At 42.6% G+C, this 26618-nt stretch overlaps 1 protein-coding gene across 3 annotated transcripts in view; it reads left to right on the top strand.

Annotated features, from left to right (window-relative positions):
• The window catches only part of znrf3 (zinc and ring finger 3), a 224817-nt gene that overhangs the window by 163541 nt on the left and 34658 nt on the right, over positions 1 to 26618 (top strand). For all 3 annotated transcript variants that reach the window (XM_048611622.1, XM_048611623.1, XM_048611621.1), the window contains exons 3-4: positions 6963 to 7037; positions 24717 to 24848. In XM_048611622.1, the coding sequence (XP_048467579.1) occupies positions 6963 to 7037; positions 24717 to 24848 (207 nt within the window). The remainder of the gene's footprint in view (positions 1 to 6962; positions 7038 to 24716; positions 24849 to 26618) is intronic.

Below are 26618 nucleotides of genomic sequence, written 5' to 3'. Positions count from 1 at the left end.
ATCCAGCTCTATACCTTGTTATCTTAGCCAGGAAGCAAAGGCCTGTTTGCATCTGTACTGAGTTAACTGATCACAGCCAGGGGGATAGCTGGGGAAACACTACAGTTGCTGTTCACACTTCTGGGGTTGAGGTTGGGGAAGGAAATCAGCTCAGGTTTCTTACTTCTGATCAGCACACTTGCCTGAACTGGAAGTTGCATCTTGCATAGCTGAGAAAATACATCTTGCACTATAAGGTGTAGGAGCAGAAGTAGTCTATTCAACCCATTGAATCTACTCCTCCAGTCGACGAGATCATGGCTGCTCTGATAATCCGTAAGTCCACTTTCCTGCCTTTTCCCCATTACTTGTGATTCCCTTGCTGATTAAAAAATCTCTATCTCAACCTGGAATGTATTGAATGACCCAGCCTCTATAGAATTCCACAGATTCACTACCCTCTGTGAGAAAAGCATGTCCTCCTCATCTCTGTCTTAAATGGATGACCCCCTTAATTCTGAGATGATGCTGCCTGCTCTTAGACACTCCTACAAGGGGAAACTACCTCTCCACATCTATCCGGTAAAGGCCCTGAAGAATCTTGTATGCTTCAATGAAGTTTCCAGTGAGTCCAGGCCTAACTTACTTCAATCCTTCCTCATTAGAAGATCCCTCCCTCTCTGGGATCAACTAGTGAAACTTCTCTGGACTGCCTGCAATGCCAGTATATCTTTCCTTTGAAAAGGGGACCGAAACTGTTTACAGTGTTCCAGGTGTGGTCCGACTAGTGTCTTGTAAAATTTAGCAGAACCTCTCTACTTTTGTATTCCATTCCTTTTGAAATAAGGGTTGACATTCTGTTAACCTTCCCTACTGCCTACTGAGCTTTTTGTGATTTATGCATGAAGACTCCTAAATTCCTTCCTGTTGCAGATTTTTACAGCCTTTCTCCATTTTAAATAATATTCAGCTTCTCAATTCTTCCTGCCAAAGAGCATGACCTCACATCTTCCCACATTATATTCCATCTGCCTCGTTTTAGCCCACTTACTCAACTTGTGTATACCGCAGCACATTCACTTCCCTCGACCATTTCATTAAATATAAATTGTAAATAATTGTGGGCCCAGCACTGATCCCTCCGGCACTCCACGAGTTACAGGTTACCATTCTGAAAATGCCCCCTTTGCTATCTCTCTGCCTCCTATTAGTTGGCCAGCCCTCTATCCATGCCAATATATTGTCCAGCACAACGGGCTCTTTGATTATTAAGGAGCCTTCTGTGCAATACCTTATTGAATGCCTTTTGGGAAAACCAAATACGTCTACAGCTTCCCCTTTATCTATCCAGCCTGTTAACTCCTGAAAGAGCTCTTATGGACTTGTCAGGCATGATAGCCTCTTCATGGAGCCACGCTGATGCCTTGTGTTGACATTATGTATTTTCAAATGCTTTGTTATTTTACATGCTTTTTAGTAGATCCTAACATGTTACCAACCAGAGATTTAGCTAACTGATCTATAGTTACTTGTATTTTTCTTGGCCCTCCCTTTTGGAATAAGGGTGTAACATTGACATAGGTTTCCAATCCTTAAGGACTTTTCCTGTATCCAAGGATTCTTGGAAGATTACTAGTATTCCATCCATTATCACCGTAGCTACTACTTTAGGATGCATCCCATCAGGGTTAGGGGACTTGTCAGCCTTTACACCCAGTAGTTTCCCTAATACTTTTTCTCTTGAGACAGTTGTTACGTTTATCTTCTACTGTGTTCCACCCCTTGGGCCCCTTGATTATTTACTATTTTCGGAATGCCATTCATGTTCCCTACCGCGATGACTGATTCAAAGTATTTATTCTACTCCTCTGCCATTTCCTGGTTTCCCATTATTATTCCCTCTGCCTCGTTTACTAAGGAGCCTGTGTTCACTTTGGCCTCTCTTTTCCTTTTTATATTTTAAAGAATCTCTTACTGTCTGTTTTTATATTATTTGTCAGTTTTACCTTTTTGTTGATCAATTTTTGTTGGCTTTTAAAACTTTCCCAATCATCTGGTTTAACGCTAATCTTTGCCACACTTTTTTTTTCAATTTGCTGCTATCCTTAACTTTCTAGGTTAACCATTATTGGCCTAATTCCCTCCCTAGAATCCTCCTTCCTTGCTTGGTATCGTGCTGAGCTGTGATGTGCCTTGAATTCATATTGACACATTGCTAGGTCCTTCTCACAAATGACGGCTGCTAGGGTGACGCCTGTATCTGCATCTGAGCAGACAGAGTAAGGAGAAAAATCGGAGGGGATCCAGAATGTAGCTGGGGAGCCTTTTGAGCAAGGTTCAGATAATTTTGAAGCAATAACGGACTAGGAGAGCTTTTGTTATGGAATACTATAAACCAGGCATGCTAGTTGAAGGGTTAAAGTGTCTTGTCTTCATTTGAGCAACAGCGTCTCTGGTTTGATTTAATCCTGAATGAAATAAACATTGCAATGAATCAACGCAGTTTACAGCAACTGCACTGCAGCACCTCGGTTCCCTTCAACAGTTTCAAAGTGGTGCACACCATCCATAAATTCACTCCTCTATAGCTGTGAGTGACACAGTCTTATTGTCCAGCTCTTTGAAGTTCGCAAATAAAATGTTGACTCCCACCTCACTCCAGGAAGTCTGCAGTGTTTCTGTTTTCCTTCCTCCCCATTGCAGTACCCAGTGAGAGGTCTCCTGTTTAAAAAGTGATGCTGCACAAGCTCTGTCAGGAAAAAAAAGTTGCACCTCCATTCAGGACCCCATCACCCAGCTCCATTCTAGGATTTACTTTCTCATTACTTTTCTGGAGGGAAGGCTTCTGTGAAAGGTAGTGAGATTATAATGATGAGATAGTAAGAACTACAGATGCTGGAGTCAGAGACAACACAGTGTGGAGTTGGAGGACCACAGCAGGCCAGGCAGCTTCAGAGGAGCCGGAAAGTTGACGTTTCAGATCGGGACCCTTCTTCAGAAAAAAAGATTATAATGGTGCTTTTTTTTTTAGAAATCTCTCTAACAATGAAAGTAGAAGTGGTAGAGAAGGACAGAAGAGAAATGACAGTTATGATTCTCAAGCATGTCTCTGTTACATCTATGGAGAAACTCAGCAGGTCTGGCAGCATCTGTGGAGAGAAAGCAGAGTTAACATTTCAGGTCCAGCTCTGAAGGAGGTTCACTGGCTGTGAAACATTAACTCTGATTTCTCTCCACAGATGCTGCCAGACCCGCTGAGCTTCTCTAGCAACTTCTGTTTTTGTTTCAGATTTCCAGCAGTTCTTTTGGTTTGTTTTATATCCATACTTGGAGAGGCTTGTGGGCTTTTTGGGGTGACTCCTTCTTTCAGATACAATTGTAAATCTTTTTATTTCGTTCAGGGGGATTTTCCTGGGCTGCGTTACCCCCTTTCCCCGTTCCATCCACATGATCAACCTGAGCCCAGGACAGCCTGGCTGAGATTGTAAACTTGCACTGTGGAGATTCAGAGAAGATTCCAGTAGGAACGATGATAGACAGGAGACGTGCTTCAGAGTTTTAAGCTTGAAAGTTGTGGCAGTGCAGTTGGAAGCAGGTTATTTAACTTTGACTGCAAGGACCAAACTAATGTTGTGTACCATTCCCTGGAATCAAGACACCATTGGGTCTATGTCAATGCTTATAATATACAGGAATCTCCACCTATTCTTGTTAGTTCATTGTACCCTGAATTCCCCTCTATTCACTTCTCCCTCATGTACACAGACAAAAAAATGCAATGTACATTAAGGAAGATTTCAGTCAATTGGGAATGCTTCTCCCCAGAGTCAGTGATGTACAGGATAGACTCACTGCTACAAAGCTCCAGTAAGCCCAGTAACACAGTCCCCACTGTTTATAACCGGCATGTTAACGTAAATGTGGTGTGCCTGCTCTACTTGAAAACTAGTTTCACAGAAGCAGCAACTTGACAGCATTCATATTGTGTGAAGATTTACAGATTTACCAAGACGTTTCCTTATTGTAAGTCCTTGTACCTGAGTAAATGGTACTTTGGCAACCTTGGGGTGATTGATTATTGTGAGATTCCTTTTCTTGTAAATAAAAACAAGCAATGAGAGAAGGTTTGAAAATCATTGCATGAGTGCCAGAAATAATTGGTTTAATTTCTGTTCAGGTGACAAGGGTTTTTGTCGCGTTTTAACAAAGTATTTCGCTCCTTACAGCCCACAGAGTTAGGAGACATGTGGAAGCAACATGGCATTGAGATACAAAAACGACATTTAAAGTCAGCTGCCAAAGATTTCTACTAGAAATTCGAAAGCCGCTGTTAAGTGCTCAGCACTTAGTTGCTTTTATTGGATGCTTGAACAAAAAGAAATACATTTAGGCAAGAAAGAAAGACTAAGTCCTGTTTATGATTAAAAACGAAGCAGTCTTAGTTTTTCTTGATAAAGTGCAATCGAAGATTCCTCTAAGAGTAAGTGCTGCCCAAAAAAAACAGAGCACTTAAGGAACTCTCACCAGTAACTTTGTAATTGTCTTTAATGCATGTGGATAAATGGTAATTGGTTTTCGGGTGATAAAGTGACTGCCTGTTTTAAACATATATCACTAAAAATATACATAAAAGAAGAAAGAGAAACTTGCATTTCAATGATTCCTTTCGCAACCTCAGTGTCTCTGTTTTATTTTGTTGAGTTTTATTGATGATTGTCCTGTCATGGACAGAAGTACAATAAAGCAACATGAATTTATTCTTGGAGCCAACAGTCTGACTGGATAGAGTCCATTTCTCATTTTTGTTGAGCGATAGGATTAGGGTCACTCACTTTGTTGAGTGGTACAGCAAACTGTTCCTGCGAATATCATCCAGCTGAACTGGCATTGCACCCCGCTTCCTAAAGTGGATCAGCGATATATAAATCTGATTTTTTAAGGAAGGGTTAAATGAACATCTGGTCAGTTATGGGGCTGCTAGTGATATACAGATGGAGCTGGCCAAATTTCCCTGAAAGAACCCTAAACTGCTAGGGCCATGGAAAGACTACAACAAATGGAGGATAAATACAGTACACTAGAAATTCAATTGATTTCCCTTCAGAGAAGTAATGGCAAGAAGATAACTTAGACCAGGGAGTTTAATAGGTTGGTTAAACTCAAAAATAAGGGAGAATTGCCTATGCAATACAAAAGGAATGGAATTGATAGGCCGAGAGATTTTTTTTCTCGTATGGAGTACATTCTCAACCATAGAAAGAAGGGGATAATGTTTTGTCATGATGGAATCCATCCTTTCATTTACTGTCCTGGCACTGAACATTATCCATTAAGGATCCTCTATGGAAACTGGGCACGTGTAAAGAATTAGTATAAATAGCGAGGTGGGAAGACAAATAGTGACGTCTTCTGATAATTTGATCTGAACAGGAAGGAGAAGTGGTATTTCATTTCCACAGGCATTTTTAAATAACATGGTGAATGCTCTGTGTTAAATTAGAAGGGTTGGTGGTTTTTAAGTTACAAATGTAAGTACTTAGTGGTATGATACCTTGAGAAAACCTCACTTTTCATTTTTCTTTCTCTCATCTTGTGTTCCCATTTTGATCTGACTGGAATGATCGGAGCGTTGTGATGCCATAATCTGTAAGCTGAGTGTTTTTCTCAATTTTTCTAATGCTTACTGCCGAATGACAAGTCTGTTTGAGACCAGCAACACAGTAGGTAGTAATTTTACAGTAGGAAATAGTTCTATTCAGAGTTTAGGGGAGTGTAGACCTCACACTGAAATAGTTTCCAGACTTTAGAGTAATTGGAAAAGAAACAAATTCCATTGATTGATGAGCAAAAGATGTCACAAGCAGATGGCTTATTCTTTGGCTGTACTTCTACGCCAATCAAGATACTTTTGTCCTTGAGGTTTTCCCCCCATACTCCCTTTGTAAACACAATATGGAGTTGAGTCCCAAACATTGGGCCTATTGCTAAGTTGATTGGTCAGAACCTCTTAACACTGACCATGGCATCTCTTTGCTCGTGAAGGGAAAATGATGGGAGTGGGTAGGGAGTGTAGGAAGGAGCATTAAACAAGAGACTTCCACTCCTGCCATTTACTCCCAATGAAAGGAAAATGCTTGGACTTGGCACATTTCTCAGAAGCATGCCAAAACGTGAAATTTTATTGCATGTACAAAGATGTATTTGTGCAATGGTTGGATGAAGAAATAATTGTTTCCTCAATAACATGTCTTGTCGAGCTCACATGTTAATGATGGCAATGTATCAGAGGACAGTTCATTGTCATGGGATCATAAACTACCATAAGCCTAAAAGGGAGGAAACTGGAGAAATGATTGAGGGCCACATGCTTAAAGATGGTAAAGTTTATTCATTTGATTAACAAAAGTTAAGTTTCATTTCTCCATTTCTGCCTAGCAGCAACTATGGCAGATTCAGAAATGTAAACATTGGTTCTGTAGGAGCTCTGAACTCAGGGTCTCGTGTACCCGGGGAGGAGGGACAAGATGGATTGGAGAGTAACCCTCAATGCACTAATGTATACCTCCTGACATCCAGCTTCAAAGCATTATTCAGGAGAGCTGCCAGCAGAACACTCTGTTAGCTTTGTCATCATGTGTTATGTGTGATAAAGAGAGGTTGAGCAGCGTTAAAAGACAATATGCTATTATTAAAACTTCTAACCTTGTATGACTTCGGTGACAAATTATATCACGTTTTATCCAACAATCTAGCTAAGCAAATCAAGATGCATCTAACTATGGACGTCTTGGGAAAGATGGGAGGTGGGAAGGGGAAATACTATTTACCTGTTGAAACTGTAGCCCCAGAAAAATGGTCTGAAATGCCGAGAAAAGAAATACTAACCTTTTTGGGTCTTGTTTGGAGAAAGCAATATTGCCTGTGTGTTTACTTTAGCTGAACTGTTTTCTTTGCACTGAGGAATCTTGCTCTTGATTTTGCAGGCTAAGCGGGCAGTCCAGAGAGGGGCGACAGCTGTCATCTTTGATGTATCTGAAAATCCAGATGCCATTGACCAGGTATGCAATAGATTCTCAGTGTAGACCACCTGGTACAGAAGTTGGCATGCCATTTTTAGCTAAGAAGGAATACAGAAAACGGTACAAATAGCTCTGGTCACTGTAGATCTTGTGTGATGTTGTGAAGTGGTTAAAAGCAAATTAGAAACCCATCCTATATCTCTGTCCATTTTCATTCCCATTCAAACGAACCTATTGTATGAGCATTCCTATTAGAAGTTAAACAGAGGCCATTCAGGACTGTGAGTTTGCTGTGCCATATGATAGACCGCAATCAGATCAGCCAGGATCCTAACTTTACTATCCTACCAACCCCCAAAATTTGACCCCATTGTTAGTCAGGAATCTATCTACCTCAACTTTGAGAATATTCAATGATCCTGCCTCCACCATTCTCTGGAGAAGAGAGTTCCAAAGATTAATGACCGTCTGAGGGTAAAGAAATTCTCCTCAACTCCATCTTCAGTGGTAGACCCATATGTTTAAAACTTATCCCCAAGTACTAGTCTCTCCCACAAGAGGAAACAACCTTGTGACATCCACCCTGTCAAGTTTCCTCAGGATCTTGCATGTCTCAACAAGAAAATTTCCCCTAAATATGAATGTCGATATCATTCAACAAGAAACACCAGACTGATGAATTTCACAGAATCATCAAAAATTTCAGGGGATTGTCCCTTTGTCACATTGGGCCCATATCACTGCTAACTTTGAAACTAATCCTATTCCTTGGTCCTTGCCTTGAATCCTTTCAATACTGTCCTTTCAAACATTCTGCAGTTTCCTTTTAGTTTCTGTATAATCAGTCATAGTAAAACACTCCATGATCCAAAATATTCCAGATTCTGTTTAGTGGTAATCATAAACTCCTTACAGTGCAGAAAGGGGCCACTCAGCATAGTAAGTCTGCATTGACCTTCCAAGGAGCATCCCACCCAGTTCTTATAACTCCACGTTTAGTGTGGCTAACCCACATAGCCTAGCTATCCCTAGACGCCACAGACAATTTTATCATCGTCAATCCACATAATGTGCACATCTTTGGATTGTGGGAGGAAACCTGAGCACCCAGTGGAAACCCATGCAGACCTGGGGAGAATGTGCAAACTGCACACAGGCAGACACGCAAGGCTGGAATCGAGCCTAGGTCCCTGATGCTGTGAGGCAGTAATGCTTACCACTGAGCCACATGCTGCCCTGACTTTAATCCTGACTTTATATTCTATTGTAAAGAAACACCCAAATGTTGAAAACAATATTTCACTGTTTAATCATAAATGCTTCACTACTAACACAATGGGATCCACAGTCAATAGGTATTATTTGAACTATTTTTTGTTCTGCTGTTTTATTCTGGAAGTTCTGCTCTAACTTTCTGATTTTGGCCTTTGCACAACATTTGACTCTAATCTGCCAATTTTTTGCATTCCCTCATACCCCTCTCGTCATTAGTGTTGCGTTGGATTTTGAGATTTTAATTGTGGAGCTGTAAAATCTCACTTACAGGAGTTGACTGTAGAGAAACAATGTAAATTGAATCCCATTTCCCCAAGCAACATCCTGTACATTAACTCCCATCACCAAAGTGGTTGCAAATACCAACTTAGTAAGGCTCAGAGTTCAAATTGGAAAATTCATTGATTTTCAAAGCCTAGGAACGGCAGTAGACCATTTGGAGTCTCAGGTCTGCTCTGATTCGGTTAACTCATGGCTGATTTGAATCTTACCTCCATTTACCTGCTTTTGCTCCATAACCCTCAATAACTTTGGCTCAGACAAACCTATCAAAAACACTTTTAAAATGCTGAATTGCACCGATAACTTTTTGGGGGAACGGGGTTACACATTTTCACTACCTAGTCGTAGAGCTGTACAGCACAGAAACAGACCCTTTGGTCCAACATGTAGAGGCACTTTCTGACTCCACCCTTTAACAGCTCATCTTTAAGGTTGTATTCCCTTGTTCTGGAGTCCTTGAACACTCTCTCTCTATTTTATCAACTCTTGATCAAGTGAGGAGCCTCAACTCTGTGACTCTGTGTCACTTCTGTATTCAAGGGACTACAAGCCTTGCCTGGCGACCTGGCTTCACAATTTAACTATTTCAGCCTTGGCATCATTCTGATTGGTGCTTCACTGACTGAGATCACTACAAGCAGACTTTTGTCTTTTTAAGCGTATGGGTAATTTTACAAAGCCTAAGTTTATGAAGAATTACCTTTTAGACATCTTAACCTATTTAGAAAGCTCCAAGGACGTTTAGTTTTCATTTTTGAAGGTCGCTATGCTGGGGTAATCCCATGTAGCTAGTGCCAATTAATAGCTTCTTTATCGCCAAGGTTAGTTTGTTTAACTTAACTCTTAAGAATGTAGGGTGTCCTGGTATTGAAATAGAAAATACTGTGTGCAGTTTTTGTGTCTGACTATTTTGTTTGTTACACAAAGAACAGAATGAAAACGTGGGAGTCTGTTGTGCTTCAGGGTGTCAAAAGTGTTAAAAGGGGAAAGGAAGCTAATTATTGCAAAGCTATTTTTACCGATCTGAAACTGGGAACTTCTAATCTTCAGACCCGTTCTCAGCATGCCTCTATTTTCAGGAACTTTGTGGCCTATAAAAGCATCGACCAATTTACATCCACACTTTAGCAACAGCATGTATTATTCTTTACAATGGAATGACCATCCCAAGAGTATAAAACACACAGACGCACACATCCCCAAAGTTACCATTGCCATCGAAGACCCTGCAACCGACAGCACAGATTAGCATCAACCAGCTGCTACAGTGCCTCCTTGTGGGGCTTTTGAACTGCGTGAGGGACTAACCTCACTGTCATCCCACTCTCCCCTGTTATGTCGTGACTGGCCCCGTGGTCAAAGAATTTTATTGTTGAGATAAAATAAAAATCATGCAAACCTTTGCAAAAATGCAGAGCTACATTAAAGGATTATAAAAGGATGATAGGTTTTATTGAAGTCCCTTTATCCAAAGGAATGGTGCACTTTCAAAAGTATGCATCACCAAGGTGTATACTTCAGTTTTGCCAGTCATAACAAAAAAAAGGCATAAGTACAAGGACAAAGGAACGCAGGCCATTCAACTCCTCAAGCCTGTTCATCCTTTCAATGTGATTGTGGTTAATCTGTATATTACCTTTATTTACACACCCTGGCTCCAGTTGCCTAAATGCCTGTGGATTCCCAGATGTCCTAAAGACACAGTCCATAGTTCAGGAGAAAGGCGCCAGATTTTGCATGGTAAACATGAGCAAGGGGTTAACGGACAAGTCACCTGGAATCCATAATAACAGCAAGATCAAAGTAAAAGCTGCGTCGTCTCTCGCTTAATATGATATTTTAGGTCTGGTCCCATGCCAGAAGCGTAGTTGGAAAATTGCAGTGTCCAATTCTCCACCTTTGCATGGATTTAAATGGGCAGAAAGTCATGCAATGGGGGCTCCAAGGCATTCCTCTCTGAAAGCCAGAAGCCCCTTGCCTAGGACCTGAATATCCCACATCGCTGTAAGTATACAAGAGCCATCCATTATTTCCAGAACTCTTTGACATTGATTCCTTCACTTCTGTTGTGATTTTAATGGATTTACGAGCTCCTGCTTTCTGTCATCTGCTCTGTCGCCTCATCCATCTTTGCACCTTGTATGGCCTTGTATTGATTTAGTGCTGGGCTGGTTCAAATCCGAGTTTACACAGTGTAAGTTTAGGTGGTGTAAGTAGAAACTGTTTCCAATGCCTCTATTGTACCAGCGTACTCCGATTTAAAGTGAGAGAAGAGAGAGCTTACTTACTGAGCGGTTGAGATTTGGAGAGTGTTGCTTGAAAGTCTGGTGGAAACAGATTAAATCTTCATCTTCAAAGAGGCATTCTATAAATACCTGAAGGAGCAAAACATTGGGGGAAGTTGAGCAGGGAGACCAGGACAAATACAGACCAGTGGAATGGCCTCTTTCTATGCCAAACCATTCTGTGATACGGTTAGTGACAACACCTGTTGAGAATCGATGTTTAGCTGTTGTAACGTTTGTTTCTACAAATGTTTGGTGCATGTCAAGACACAAAGCTACTCTGGGAGCTGATGTGTGCAGTGCTAAAGGACCTCTTGCTGACTTCAGTGTTTCTTACAAACCAGTTGCTCCTTGCCATGTGTGGCCCAGTAGAATTGAGCATGGGAGGGTGAACAGAGGTCACAACCCAACAGGACAAGGTGCAGGGCGCGCAAGGTGAAGGAGAGGAAGATAGGCCTCAGCAGGAGGTCACATCTGCAGAGTGTTTTCAGGGAACAGATCTATTAAGGATGCATGAGTGCAGTCACTGACGTTTAAAAGAAAATACAAGGATGAGTTTAAAGCCCCAGTCTGATCTCCGAATTCAGTTGGTACTTCTGAACTTGCCTGGTTTTGCATTTGAAAAGGAATGTATTTGCTGTAAAACATATCTTGAGGACACAAAAGTGTTCTAAATATGTATTTCTATATAAATATAAATTATTTCTATGAATCTATAACATGTACCATTCCTGTAAAATGTTGTAACACTATCCTTGTCATTTTGTATTTATTGCTCTAACCCTATCCCTGTCATACTTTGTTTATTGTAACTGGTATTTCAAACTTGAACTTTTGATCCAAATTCACCCTTTTTGTTTTAATTAACCCCTTTACCTTTTTTTAAGAAGTATTTTCAGTCAGAGTGAGAATTCTCTCATAAGCCACAACAATAAGGAGCAGGAAATATAGTTTTTCCTCCTTTAAAGAGTCGCTTGGTAAATACGGCCTGTTAAATTGCACTGAATCTCAGCACATAAAGCCAGCTTTCTCTTTAAGCATGATTGGCAGTTATTTTCAGTTGGGTCAGCTATAGCTCAGTGAATGGCATGTATGCACCTAAATCAAAAAGTTTTAGCTTCACCTGAGTATTTAGGACAGAATATTTTTGCTGGCGCTGAGCATGGAGGTAGGATGATTGAGTACCTCAATTCCAAATTCCAGCCACAGTGGAGTTACGTTCTAGGCTGGACAGTCTATGGTTGACCTTCTCGCAATTTAATGACCCCGCGCTGGAGTTAACCCAGCTGCATGTGAGCCTGTCACTACAATAGCTGAAACGGTGTGGTCAGCCTGTCACCTCAAGGAGTGGGAGGGCCGCAAGAGGCAAGGAGGGTGTGCCTCGGTCAAAGGTGTGTTGAATACAAGAGGATCCAGCCTTTGACTGACTCGGAGAGATTTCTGCTCCTAGGGTCTTGATGCCTTGATTCGTAAGGCCTAATGGTGGCTTTGCCACTGCCTGATTGGCTTGTGGTGTAGGCAGTTCTTCCCAAAAGGAGGTAGTGCAGGCTTTTTCCAGCTCTCTCGCTGGCAGGCCTCATTAAGATCCCAGCTATAATCCAGTGTAGAGCTGAGGGAATGCAATACATCTGAAAGTGTCATCCTTTGATTGAGATATTAAACCAAAGTTCCCTCTGCTCCATCAGGTGGACACAAAAAAACCCAACAGCACTATTCAAAAGAGAGTAAGGGAATTCTGCTTGGTGTCCAGGATATTTCTACCTCAAACTCTTAGCTATAAACAAATAATCTGGTTTGCATCGCATTGCTGTTTGTGGCCTCGCAATGTACAATTTTGCTGCTGTGCTCCCTCCATTACAACACTGACTATATTTCAATAATACTCCATTAACTATAATGAAAGGTCCAAAGTTCTCCTTTTCCCTTTGGTATTCCTCGTTGGAAATATTCTTTCATTGCTGCCAAGAACAGATGAAATCTCCTTCTGTGATAAGCAGGATTGTGTCTGTCTGTCTGTCTCTGCATTTGGTGAACTCCCAAACCAAACTGTTTTCGCAAACATTGCCCATCCTGAGTGGAGCTCAGTGCCACAATTGTTTTAGCTAAAAGTGGCTCATTGCCACCTTCTCAAGGGCAGGTCAAGATGGACAGTAAACAATGGGCTTGACCTGTTGTGCCCACATCCCATTGAAGGATAAAAGAAATGGCATCAGAGCACAGTATCCCTACAATGTCCCATTCACCCTGGCATCAAGACCCTAGGGGACTGCCCCTCCCACCCAGACCCACCCCATCCCTGTAGCCCTCTAATTCCCATGGCTGCATATCCCTGAACACTACGGGCAATTTAGCATGGCCAATCCACCTAATTTGCATGTCTTTGGACCGTGAGAGGAAGCCAGAGCATCCAGAGGAAGCCCACGCAGACATGAGGAGAACATGCAGTGGCCTCCTCGTGCTCCTATCTTCTACGTTTCCATACAGACAGTTGCTCGAGGCTGGAAGCGAGCACTGTGAGCTTCCGTGCCACCGCAGGGACTGACCTCAGAAGGGACTGACCCAGCATCATCGGTGATGTAAATTGTTTACCACAATCTATTGGCACAGGTTTTATGCATCTATCAGCAAAAGGCAGAACATACCATATCAATCCACCTAAGTTACTTGTAATAGTAAACTTTTTAGCAATTAAGAGGGGCTGCACAATTCAGGATAACAAGGTGTAGAGCTGGAGGAACACAGCAGGCCAAGCAGCATCAGAGGAGCAGGAAAGCTGACGTTTCGGGTCAGGACCCTTCTTCAGAAAAGTCAGCTTTCCTGCTCCTCTGATGCTCCTTGGCCTGCTGCGTTCATCCAGCTCTACACCTTGTTATCTCAGATTCTCCAGCATCGGCAGTTCCTACTATCTCTGCACAATTTAGGCTTCCCTTTGGAACCAGGACCAACATGTCCAGCTCCCTACTGAAGCAGAAATGTCCAAATCCCCCTTGAACTTTTTGCTACTAATTGTCTATGCTTTTCTTGTAAAACAGGCCGATGCTAAGGTATGAAGGCTCTCAGTGAGCTTGCCCCTGGGTAATGAGTTGGTGGCATCCTAATTGAGTATTTGAAATGGCCTCACAGGCACAGTCCTTACCCCACATCAACATGTGGAACTTATCTACAGGCTGGAGAAGGTGGGGAACCGGGAGAGTACCTTTGCTGAGATTTCCCCTCTCCATTCTATGGCACTAGGACCAGTTGCCAACAAGCCCAGGGACCCTAATATGAGCCATCAGGGGAGCTTCAAATTTGGGCGTTCTTGTCTGAACTGCAGATGCCGGCCTGTAAGGTAAACAAATGCACCAGAGAGCAAGCATCCATTACGTTTACAAGTCTTTCCCCTTTCTACTTCCGAAGATAGTAAATTGGAAGGTGCATGGCTGAACAGTGGCTCGAGCAGTCTATTTCACCAATCTCGGAAGGATTTTTCTTTTGAAAAATCGAGCACGGCACTTGTCTCTCAGACACCCCATCCACAACCACCGCAGAATCTATGCATCTGGAATGCATAGGTCTACAAAAAAAAAACCTTGAGTCTGCGCGTTCCTTTGCGCATTCTGTTGGCTGCCTTTGTAAGACCCAATGTTGAAAAGACCTCCACCCCTCCAGGTAAACACTGGTATCGCTGTCTGGGCAGGAATGGTAAATGTTGAAGGGAACAGTTTGAACTAGTCAAAGACCCAGGGCTAAATTTCAATGAGCAGTTGAAAATTAATGCAAGATTTATAGCTAAGCCTGAGAACTATCATTAACTCCAGCTTCTTTGATGTTACAGATGGGAAAAGTGCTTCTTGGAAAAGGAAGCGATAGATAAGGCTCATTGATTTTGTTGCTATGTTAACATGCTGGTCACCAAAGAGTGACTGTTGCTGGAATTAATGTCAGTTCACACAGGATCTCATAGAGTTAGTTTCGCAAAGCGAGGCTATCTTTATAGTCTTTCCGTATGGGAATGATTTAAGGGGTTAATGGATAATGGAGCTCCTCTAAGTTGGCAAGCCTGTCTGCTCCTCTGCCTTGGTTTATCGAGAGGCCAGCTTTAAGGAGCTGTTTAGGTATTGAGTTTATACAGTGCAAGTACTCATGTACTTAAACTGTTAATGTTGACTGGTATTTTAACAGAAGTGCTAAGATGTGCAAGATAATTTGCAAAGGACTCCTGGCAAGCGAGGGAACATCTGAAATGTTGGACCTCGCATGGGTAATAAAGAGGCAGAGTATTTTATGAGTCTGTGATGTTCTGTAACCATCCATCTGAAGCCTCCTTGCAAAGCTGGCAGTTCTGAAGTGACAGCTCCCAATGAATAACAGGCAAGCAAAGTAGGGTGGCACGGTGCCTCAGTGGTTAGCACTTGTGCCTCACAGCGCCAGGGACCTGGGTTCGTTTCCACCCTCAGGCGACTGTCTGTGTGGAGTTTGCACATTCTCCCTGTGTCTGCGTGGGTTTCCTCCAGGTGCTCCGGTTTCCTCCCACAGTTCAAAGATATGCAGGTTAGGTGGATTGGCCATGCTAAATTGCCCGTAGTGTTGGGATGTGTAGATTAGGTTGGTTATAGGGGTATGGGTCTGGGTGGGATGCTCTGAGGTTCGGTGTGGACTTGTTGGGCCGACAGGCCTGTTTCCACACTGTAGGGATTCTATGAAAAAAAAATGCCATTTTCAGGGACAGGCAGCACCAGTGAAAATTGGCTTCACCCTCTTCTTGCATGTAGGCAACATACTAATGAGGATCAGGAAGCACCAACCTGATGATTGAAGGGTAGAGTTACCATGAAAACTGTGGCAAACATTTTGGGACAAGCGAACAGTCCTGCCTTGCCTCACCCACCTAAGGATCATAGTGGATACAGTAAATGCACTAAAATGTTTCAACATAATGTACATCATTGTTTCTGGAATCTATACCTTCTGTGCAATAGGGTTGGCAGATATGTCACAAATGTCTCCACTGATTAATACTTGCATGTGCTTTTCTTAATGTAATTCTGGTCTAGAAATATGTGATCTGTTAGATTTTTCAGTCGTCCAAATTGCACAGATATTCCAGTGCAGGGATTCCCAAAGTTGAGGGTGGGCACACCGAGCTGAAAAGTCAAGGTCACAAACTCCAAGGCTGACCCACTGGTGTCAGAGGGGTTCTCCTGCCCCTGCCACTCACCCAGGGGAGGCTGTGACAATTCCCGAGCCTCAAAATCTGGTCACAGTAGGACAAACTTTGGAAGGCACTGTTTTACTGTGTGTAGATGTGAGATGCTTCCTTGAACATAAGGCATTGGTACCTATTGAGTGTAGCAGTATTGCTGTTCATATCCGTTACAGTTTAAACTACTCTAAACCCCGTTATCTGGCAACGGCTTTTCTTTTCTTGCAGTAGTCTGAAAACCATGGAATTGGACAATAATCTTACACCCACCTGCTTTTCTTTCCCATTGTTGTCAGTCATGTCTGAGAAAAGTTGTAGGTTCACAACAAGTAAAGGCTAATTTCAACGCCAATGTGTTTTATCAAAAGGGCCATGTCACAAAATGGAAGGTGTCTCCAACTCATGTATTTAGAAGAAACTAAAGCACATAAGGGAGAAGAGGAGCAGAAAGCTATGCTGATGGGATTGGATAGAGAGGGATGGATGAACATAAATGGCAGCCCTGGCCAATTGAGCTGATCAATTTGCTGCTATGCTGTAGATTGAGTGTAAAATCTCATCCTTGCCTGGTCTGACTGCCTTGTGACTCCAGACCCACAGCAATGTGGTTGACTTCTAACTGCCCTCTGAGCAATTAGGGATGGGCAATAAATGCTGACGCCCTCATCCTGTGAATGAATGAAAAAAAAAACTTCCTCAGCGTTTGCTGAACCGCAGATTAAATGCTTTTCAAAAGTGCAAAAGCTGAACCTCAACGCTAGCAAGGGCAACACGAGGAATGTAGCTTTCAATAGATCTTGCCTGGACCAGCAGTGCCAGCGGGTATCATGCCTGTGACCACTTTTGTTCGGGAGTCCAGGTGAGTTATTTCAGTGAAAGGGTGTAAACTGGCATTAAACTGGGTTCTGTGCTCATAAGATCGGCCCGTTTAGAAGTCTGAATTTGCCAGCCAAACATAGTCCTAATCACTGGTGTGTGTAAATGAAAACCTCTAGTTTTAACTGTGCAGTGCTGATGGGAGGCGATTTGATTCCTGCAGTAAATGTGGTCTCCGCACACCCATGAATAGTGTGGCAGACACAAAGTGGCAAGTTTCCTGATGAGCCCGGGTCCGAGGGGACGGACGTACAGGATTTTGCATGCAAGAGATGGGATATGCTGCCCCCGCTGCAGCTGGAAAGGGTTTCCTCAGCCCCCTATTGTCCCTTCTCTCCTTCAGCAGCAAGTGCTGTTCTGCCTCACCTGTGTGCCCTCCTCCCATTCCTGCTGCACACCAATGGGCTCTCCCGCCAAGATAACCACCGCCAAGCACTCTGTTATTCCTGGTGACTCCTCTATTCGGTGACAAAGAAGATGGAGTGGCACGACGCATACTCTTTTCAGGAGAAGCTTTCAGAGAATTACTGGAATAAGTTCTGTGTGTTGGGGAAGTCTCAACATAAGTTTATTGATGTCTTTCAAAACTACTCCTTGAACTTACCGTGGCAAATGAACCATGAAAGGTGCTATTCCTTTAAGTCACACTTAGCAATGATTTGTTTATTGCCCGTCAACTGGGCCTACTTGGGTTTGGGTATTACATCAAGAGGTGTCCACCAGAATGCCTTATTGCTGAGTGCTAGATGGCAAATTTAACTGGTCTGGGTGGTTGTTCGTAGCACAGGGTTAAGTTGCTGTATCAAGCTGTCATCTTCCTTAAATGAAGTCTGAACCTGTGCTTTATAGCATATGACCGCCACCTTGGCCACCTCAGAGTCACTGTAGCAGTGAGAGAAGCTGTACAATGTGCTGTTTTTTGAATCATTCAAATTCAAAGTGGATTGGTTTTCTTTGGCAGATCTTCTTTTTGGATGCAATGCATGGATAATCTGAGTCATGGCTTGTGTTGAGAGTAGCATGCTTCGTTTGGAACTTTGAAGGTGTGGTTTCACCAGAGTTCGGGATCTTGTTTCATGTCAGGCCTCAGCCTGATGGAGATGAATTGATGCAGAGGTCTCTTTAATTAGTTAACGACTGTATAATCCATTGTATCATGCAGCCAGCAGGTAGTGAAAACTGAACTGGATGGATGCCGGTACGTTTCAGTCCAGCAGTTTCTGTGTTTGCACTGCAAATGGACAGATGGCAATGATAATTTAGCTTCCTGTTGCTAGTTTGGAAGTTGCATTTTTGGGAGCTCCTGATATGGGACATTGGTAGTAATGCAGATGATTCGTATAAGCTGCCAACGCTATTAAACCATCTCCATATACTGCAGACTGCATTACAAAGAGACATGAGCAAGCATTGTGTACCCAATAACTGCTTTATCTGATTAAGTACTAATGAGTGGAAACAGAGCCCTGTAATATCGATGTGGTTTTCTCGTTCTTGTATCTCTCAATTGTGTGGCTGTATGCAAAACAAGATATTAAATTATTGGCACAATTACAACAGAGACTGACCACGTTTTAAGAGTTTTTTTAAAAATTCCTGATGATCAAAGCAAAAAGCATCATAGAGCTGCACAGCACAGAAACAGACCATTCAGTCCAACTCGCCCATGCTGACCAGATATCCTATATTAATCTAGCCCCATTTGCCTGCATTTGGCCCAAATCCCTCTTAAACCCTTCCTATTCATATACCCATCCAGATGCCTTTTAAATGTTGTAATTGTACCAGCCTCCACCACTTCCTCTGGCAGCTCATTCCATACATGCACCACATGCGTGAAAAAGTTGTCCCTTAGGTCCCATCCATATGGCAAGGTTTCAAAGGTGCCATTACCCCTCTCTGCTAGGGTGAGAGTCATGGTACGGAAGGTGCTAACATAAGGTGGGGATAAATTTCTTTAAAAATTCCAAAAATTTTCCAGATTTTTTTTTTTTGACCTCAAGCCATAAATGGTGACTTCAGAATCTTGCCCTTGAGGGGGAAGTAACTTATTTCCATGCATTTGCATCTCATTAAAGCCACAACTCTCCTTATTTCCATCTCCTTCCAATGCTCCTCTCCTCCACTGAGAAGCTAAAGGGTGCAAAAAAACCCAACAGGTAAAGCAGAGTGGCTACCTGGTGACTGCAGCTCACTGAATACCACCCCCAGCCACCATGCCAGTCCCTGCATGGTCCCAGGGCACCATCCTCCACAACCTTTTACCCACTCAAGGTTGCATTGGCAAACCATCAGCCTCACTACAGCATCCTGCCTGGTCTTGGACCTTCTCAGCCACCGCCCCTCGCATTGAAGACTTTGCCTTGGAGCTGATAGCCACCTACAACTCACATCCTTCAGCCTGGTATTTTTGCATTGATGTGGATGCACGCATCTCGTGGCTCTTAGCTCGTTTTCCAACCCTTCGTTGATTTTAGCACTAAGTGACAAATTGACAGCTGCTGTGACTTAGCTCATCTTTTAGTGGGGAGGGAGAGCCAGGCAGCTTGGGGTGTCTGAGACCACTAAACAGGCAATCTTCTCAGTTAGACAGCAAAAAAGTAAACCACATCTCCTCAGCACAAATAGTGAATCAGTCTTTTAGGCAGTGAACTATAACGTCAAACATGTTGATCATTAGCGTGTCGGTTTGTCAGGGTGTGGTGATAATAAACCACCACAACCTGGGCCCTTCTCAGTTCTGCTGTTAACTCACAGTGAGCTCCCCAGTGCAACAAGACATTCCAAGAAGCACGAGTAATTTCAGTTGGCAACGGAACACGGGTACACGATATACAATTGGCCTTTTACATCTGCTCCATCATTCCTTTAGATCCTGGTGAATCTGATTGAGGGCTCAACTCCATTTGATTGCCTGCCCCGATACCATTTTGACTGCGCTGAGTGGGAAGAGAAGGAGATGAAAGAGGGAAAGCAAAGAGGGCAGAAGCCAGGATGATACACTGTCATAATGTGAATGATGCTAGATTCAACATGAGGGCACAGGTCCCAACTTGACTATGAGGGAGGAGTGGACATTTAAATGACGCCAGAGTTGGAGGGAAGAGTGACTGAATAGAAGGGGGTAGATGTGGAGAGTGCCAGTCTAGGAACATAGGAGCAGAATTAGGCCACTCAGCCCTTCAAACCAATAAAATCCTGGCTAAGCTGATTGTAGCCTCAATAACTCAATAACCCATTACTCTGATCTCTTTTTTTATCAAAGATCTATTCAAATCTTCCCAACATACATTTCATGAAACAGCCTCTACTGCTTTCTGATGAAACGAATTAGACATACTGAGGATCCTCAAAGAAAAAATTCTCCAACTTGAAATAGGTACCTCTTATTCTTAAACTGCATCCCCGCGATCTAATCTCCCCCATGAGAAAACTTCCATCTCCTATCAACCCAATCAAGTTGCCATCAAAACCTTATATCTTTCAATAAAATCACCTGTCATTCTTCTAAATTCCAGTAAGCACCTAATCTGGATGGCACGGTCACTCGGTGGTTAACACTGCTGCCTCACTGTGCCAAGAACCTGGGTTCGATTCCACCTTTGGGCCACTGTCTGTGTGAAGTTTGTACATTCTCCCCATTTCTGCTGGGCACTCCGGTTTCCCCCCACAGTCCAAAAATGTGCAGATTAGGTGGATTTACCATGCTAAATTGCCTGATTTCTTCCCAAAGTTATACACCAGTATAGCTGCAGATGTTGGCCTGTAAGATAAACAAATGAGCTGGAGAGCAACCATCCATTACGTTTACAAGTCTTTCCCCTTTCTATTTCCTAAGATAGTAAATTGGAAGGTGCATGACTGAAAAGTGGCTCGAACAGTCTGTCTCACCAATTTCAGAAGGATTTGTTTTAGGTGGATTGGCCATGCTAAATTGCCCATAGTGTCCAGAATGTGTAAATTAGGTGGATTAGCCATGGGAAATGTAGGATTATAGGGAAAGGGGAGGGGGATGGGCCTGGATGGGATGCTCTTCAGAGGGGCAGTGTGGACTCGTTGGGTCGAATGGCCCGTTTCCACACCATAGAGATTCTATGAACCGACTGCGCCTTTTTTCACCATCTGGGACTTGGAAAAGGTAGAGATGGAGTAAGTGTCAGTGCAGTTTGGTGTGGAGTTGGATATACAGTCTGTGTGAATAAGTGCTGAATAATGGGCTAGGGCATTGATTGAATGTCAGACATTGGTTGTTGGTGTAACTCTTGGCAAAGTGACAATTTTAATTGTTCTGCAAAAACCCAATTGTCAATTAATTATTATTAAGCTCAGGTAATCTCACAGTTGTGAAATCTAAACGTAATAAACATTACCTAGAATGCACCAGACTTAATGTAGAAACTCAAAATGCTTGCAGATATACCCTGGAATTAGAGAATTTGAAAAGAAAAGGAAGATAGAGTGCAGCTGTAGAAACTGAGGTGGGAATTTCTGAATGCTCTCGAATGGACCTGGAGTCTGCAGGGATACAACCTAATTTCAGTAAATGATAGCCAGTAACCTTGGAGAAAAATCACAGGGACAGTCAAAAATGTTGCATTCCAATCAATTTTTTAAAAAAAGTCCTCTCATACTTCTGTTTATTTGTTTAAAAATGGCTGGAATAACATGCTAGGTATAAGAGTCGCATGCCGAGGGTCTAACCAAAGTAATAAGTCATCCAATACTGTACAAACTAATTAAGATGTGGGGGTGCCAGTGTTGGACTGGGATGGGCAAGGTCAAAAATCACATGACACCATGTCATAGTTCAACAAGTTTATTTGCAGAAATAAGCTTTTGGGATCTTGCTCCTTGTTCAGGTGTCAGTGAGAAAGGTGGCATCAGGCACAGAATTTGTAAGCAAAAGATCAGAGGGTCATAGATGCGAATGTACTGAACAAACCCAAGATGGCTGTTAATCTCCTTTCTAACTGATTAAAGATTTAATATAAAAATCCCAGAGTTTCTTTCAAGTCACTGCCCTGAGATAACTAAAGGTTTTACTAGTATACCAGAGGTGACACCCCAGATCAGACAATGTATTGTAGATGTGAGGCCTTAGAATCTGGCTGTGTATCACCTTGGAGTCAGACTGGTTTTATTTCCAAAGTAAGAATTTATAAAATGCCACATTGACTGACTGTCTACAAATTGTGCGCTTTTTGAGCAAAATAGAATGCATCAGCAATTACAAATCTGCAAATATTGATTCACCCCATAGATTTGTGTGTGTGTGTGTGTGTGTGTGTGTGTGTGTGTGAGAGAGAGAGAGAGGGTCTGTGTGCACATCTGCGTGCATGAGAAAGGAAGGGAGAGAGAGATGGTGTGCATGTCTGTATATGTGTGGGAGAGAGCAAGTGTGTCTCTGTGTGCACACGCGTGCGTGCTTGAGAAAGGAAGGGAGAGAGATGGTGTGCATGTCTGTATATGTGTGGGAGAGAGCGAGTGTGTCTCTGTGTGCACACGCGTGCGTGCTTGAGAGAGAGAGCGTGTAAGTGTGTGTATGTGAGAGAGAGAAAGAGGGTGTGTATGAGAGATGGTCTTTGTGAACGCGTAATTGTGTTTGTGCGCGAGAGTCTGTGTGTGTGTGAGTGTGTGTAATGTGATGGGGTCACATGTAGTGTGAAATGAACCCAAGATCACAGTTGAGGCTGTCTCCATGGGTACTGAACTATCAAACTCAGCTCGGTGACTCTGCGTTGTTGTGTATCCCGAAGTCCCCCTTGGAGGATCTGTACCCGAAGATCTGAGGCCGAATGCCCTTGACCGCTGAAGTGTTCCCCCACTGGGAGGGAACATCCCCGTCTGGCAATTGTTGCACAGTGTCCGTTCATCCGTTGTCATAGCATCTGCATGGCTTCGCCAATATACCATGCCTCCGGGCATCCTTGCCTGCAGCGTATGAGATAGACGATGTTGGCCGAGTCACATGAGTATCTGTCATGTACGTGGGTGGGTGGTATTCCCACGTGTGATGGTAGTGTCCATGTCGAAGATCTGACATGTCTTACAGAGGTTACCATGACAGGGTTGTATAGTGTTGTGGTCGACGCTGTCCTGAAGGCTGGGTAGTTTGCTGCGAACAAGGGTCTGTTTGAAGTTTGGCAATTGTTTGAAGGTGAGAAGTGGAGGTGTGGGGAAGAATTTGGCGAGGTGCTCATTGTTATTGATGATGTGTTGAAGGCTGTGATAAACATGGCGTGATTTCTCCGCTGTAATTAAGGTAGAGAGATCATAACAAGCTTTTGAGGTGATGGTGTTAAAACAGGACAGGAAGGGAGATTTTACATGTATAGAACAGTGTGGTGGGGTTACGCGTAGCGCGACATGAACCCAAGATCAGAGTTGAGGCCATCTTCATGGGTATAGAACTTGGCTGTAAATTTCTGCTTGGTGATTCTGCGTTGTTGTCTATCTTGAAGGCCATCTTGGAAGATGCTTACCTCACTCCACTTGACAAAGGAGTGAGGCTCCGAAAGCTCGTGATTTCAATAAACCTGTTGGACTGTAACCTGGTGTCATGTGACTTCTGACCTTGTCCACCCCAGTCCAACATTGGCATCTCCATATCATAATAACTTGTTGTTACATGTCATTGACTTCTAAATGAGGCTATTGGTGAATGGTCAGTATTTTGACTAATAGCCGTACTAGCTCGTCTTCTAGTTGGGTGTGAGCATGACTTTTTCAACCTGAATATATCCGTACAATAATAATACTTCTCAGTCCAAGGAATCGGCCGTTATGTCACTGAGGTATTACGACATGAGTGGTGTAAATGTACCCGAAAATTCTAGGATACAAATGGACTCCATCGGATACCAATGAGTGAATTTAAACATGATTCTGAAATTTGACATTTGTTAATTTTTTTTGAAGATTCTCATACTTTTTTTTTGAAACCAGTTAATGCTTCTGTCAAAACAGCAGAAAGTAGAATTTTATGAAACACATCGTAGCACTCCACTGAATAATCTAAAAGCCTGAGTTTTCCAAAAGGACCTTTTAGGTCCTGATGTTACTGGATTACGTTTGTCATAAGTCCTTCAGCAGGCTCTCCCGTCCCTATGCATTCTCCCTCTGTGTAGTCATTTCCAACTGGGTGGACGGCCCTCAGGTAGTTTGAGCATCTCTTGCCCCTTGGCACACAATGCGCTGGATCTAATGAGGCTGTCAGGAACAGACTATCAGTCCATCATGCCAACCTTCCATCCATTGACTCCATCGATACTTCTCGCTGCCTCGGAAAAGGAGCCAACATAATCAAAGATCCCTCCCACCCCGGTTATAATCTCTTCCAACCTCTTCTGTCGGGCAGAAGATACAAAAGCTTAAACATATGTACCAACAGATTCAAGAACAGCTTCTTCCCCACTGTTATTAGACTTCTGAATGGACATTTCAAATTTCAAATTTAATGTTGACCTAGCTGTTTGTGCACCTTCTCTGTAGCCGTAACATCATATTCTCCGCTGTGTTCTATTACCCTTAGGTGCCTTTGTATGTTATAATATGCCTGTACCACACACAAAACAATACTTTTCACTGTATTCAGGTACATGTAACAATAGCAATAAATCAAGTCAAAAGATGGAGGACAGGCCCACTCTGTCTCAGTCACGCGTTGCATTCTTGCTGGAGGGAAACTCTGCCCCATTAAGTCGGTGGTAGGAATGATCTTATATAGGGAAATTGTTGGATATCGCTGCCTCTTTTTGTGCTGTAAATCACGTCTCATTCTGTCTGCTGTGCTGATGTTGTTTTCTCACTTTGCAGTTGAATCAAGGCTCTGAAGACCCACTGAAACGGCCAGTGGTTTATGTCAAAGGTGTCGATGCAGTGAGATTGATGAACATCGTTAACAAGCAGAAAGTGGCACGAGCACGAATCCAACATCGACCACCACGGGTAGGGAGAAATAAAGCACCAGACTTTCCGTCCTGTTCAATTTTCCAATTTCATCTGAAAGAGAGCAAGGAGCTCTCTGGATGCAAAGAGCCTGTGCAAATAATTTCTAAATCCAGCTGAGTACTGTTGCATATCTGAGATTTTTGATTTTATTGTGTCAATCAATGTGCTTGTTGTTCGGTAGGAAGTAAAAAGATATTCAGGCCGTCAGGTCTGCTATTTCCAATGAGCATATGCAATTTGCTCCATCATTGACCTCTGCCTGATCTATTCAATCACTCAAAGAAAATTCTACCTGAGCACTGCCAGAACTGTAGGGTCATGACCCATTCTCACAATTTGAATCCGTAGTTGACCACAGGCAAAATGCTAGACCCCTCCAATCCCAACCTCACCATCACACCTTGGCACCAGATTCATGAAATCATCACGCATATTGTGGATTTCAGTGACATTTACAGTATTTATTAAATGGTGGGCACTGGTAACTTCTCTGGGTGAAAATGGCTTGAAAAGTCTCAAATCTTGTTGTGTTTTGTTGTCAGTTTAAATAGCTGGAGATAGCTGCCTACTGAGTGTGTTTCTACGGTGTGTTTCTGTACATGGCGATCCAGTTTTTTAACATCTCCTTCAAAAAAGGGTTTCCTGTGGTCCCAAGAGATGACATTATAAATCTACCAGGATGATTTCCAATACTGAATTGCTTCCTTGAATAATTGAGTCAAGGGAGAGCTGTGCAAAAATATGCAAAGAGAATTCACCAGGAATGTCCAGAAATGTGGCTGATGAAAGATAATCAGAGTTCTGGTCAACTTTTTCACTCCGTAGCAGGTCCAATATTAGAACACTTTTTCTTCAAAGGAATAGCTGGGGATCAACATTTAATCTTTGCTCAAGTTTCATCATGAAACGGTGAATATTTCTGAAGCCGAGGATGACAGTGTGGAGCCACGTTCTGTAGGAAGGTACACAGAGGAACAGTGGGGTGGGGAGAAGGTGGGGGAGATGTTAAGGAATGTGGAATAAAAACGTAGATCATTGAGTACAGAACAAAAATGTTCTACTTTGAATTAAGTTCCTTCATCATGTTGGAACCTTGCAGGGCACATTAAATAAATGAGGCAGAGAATAAGTTCTTTGGATTTTCAGCTAATACCCTCAATTTATGAGCGATGACAGCTCATTAATCTTACCAGTTCCTATTGTGAGTTATTTATAGCTCAGTGCTTTTGTAAGAAAACTTTTACTCAGATTTAATTTCATGCCTTTTGTGATTCTAACTTTGCTGATAGCTGTCACAATTGAGCTTATAGCTTTCTTGCTTCTTTCAATGCTGGCCTTTTGGCTCCACTCTTCTTGACTTTAAAAAAAAATTCTTTTGGTTTGGATTACTATGCTTTATGCCTTTTTTTCATCTGGGAGATGTTTCTCATTCTTTCCACAGAAGGGATCATTCCACCTTTTTTTTTTCAAATGGAAAGTGGGAGGTTTGAAAATATAATTTTCTCTAGTGAAGTGGTTTTATTTCTCTGTGTGTTGCTGAGGCTCTTGCCTTGCCCTAGGTACTGTTTCGCCACAGGCTCTACTGCCTGCCTAGATTGATAAGTTGAATTAAAGATCAAAAGAATATTTTCACTGGTTAGTAGTACTGGACCCACCAAATAGCTACAGGCTGCAATCAGGACCCTTTCTAGTCACAACTATAAAAGAATAAATGTGGCAGCATTTTGGTTTATCAAAATGTAATTTATGTATATGGCTTAAAATTGT

The sequence above is a fragment of the Rhincodon typus genome, chromosome 24 (genome assembly GCF_021869965.1).
Source record: "Rhincodon typus isolate 14 chromosome 24, sRhiTyp1.1, whole genome shotgun sequence".
NCBI classification, from domain to species: domain Eukaryota; kingdom Metazoa; phylum Chordata; class Chondrichthyes; order Orectolobiformes; family Rhincodontidae; genus Rhincodon; species Rhincodon typus.
Note: the sequence above shows the minus strand (reverse complement) of the source record. Positions and strands in the feature narration are given on the sequence as shown.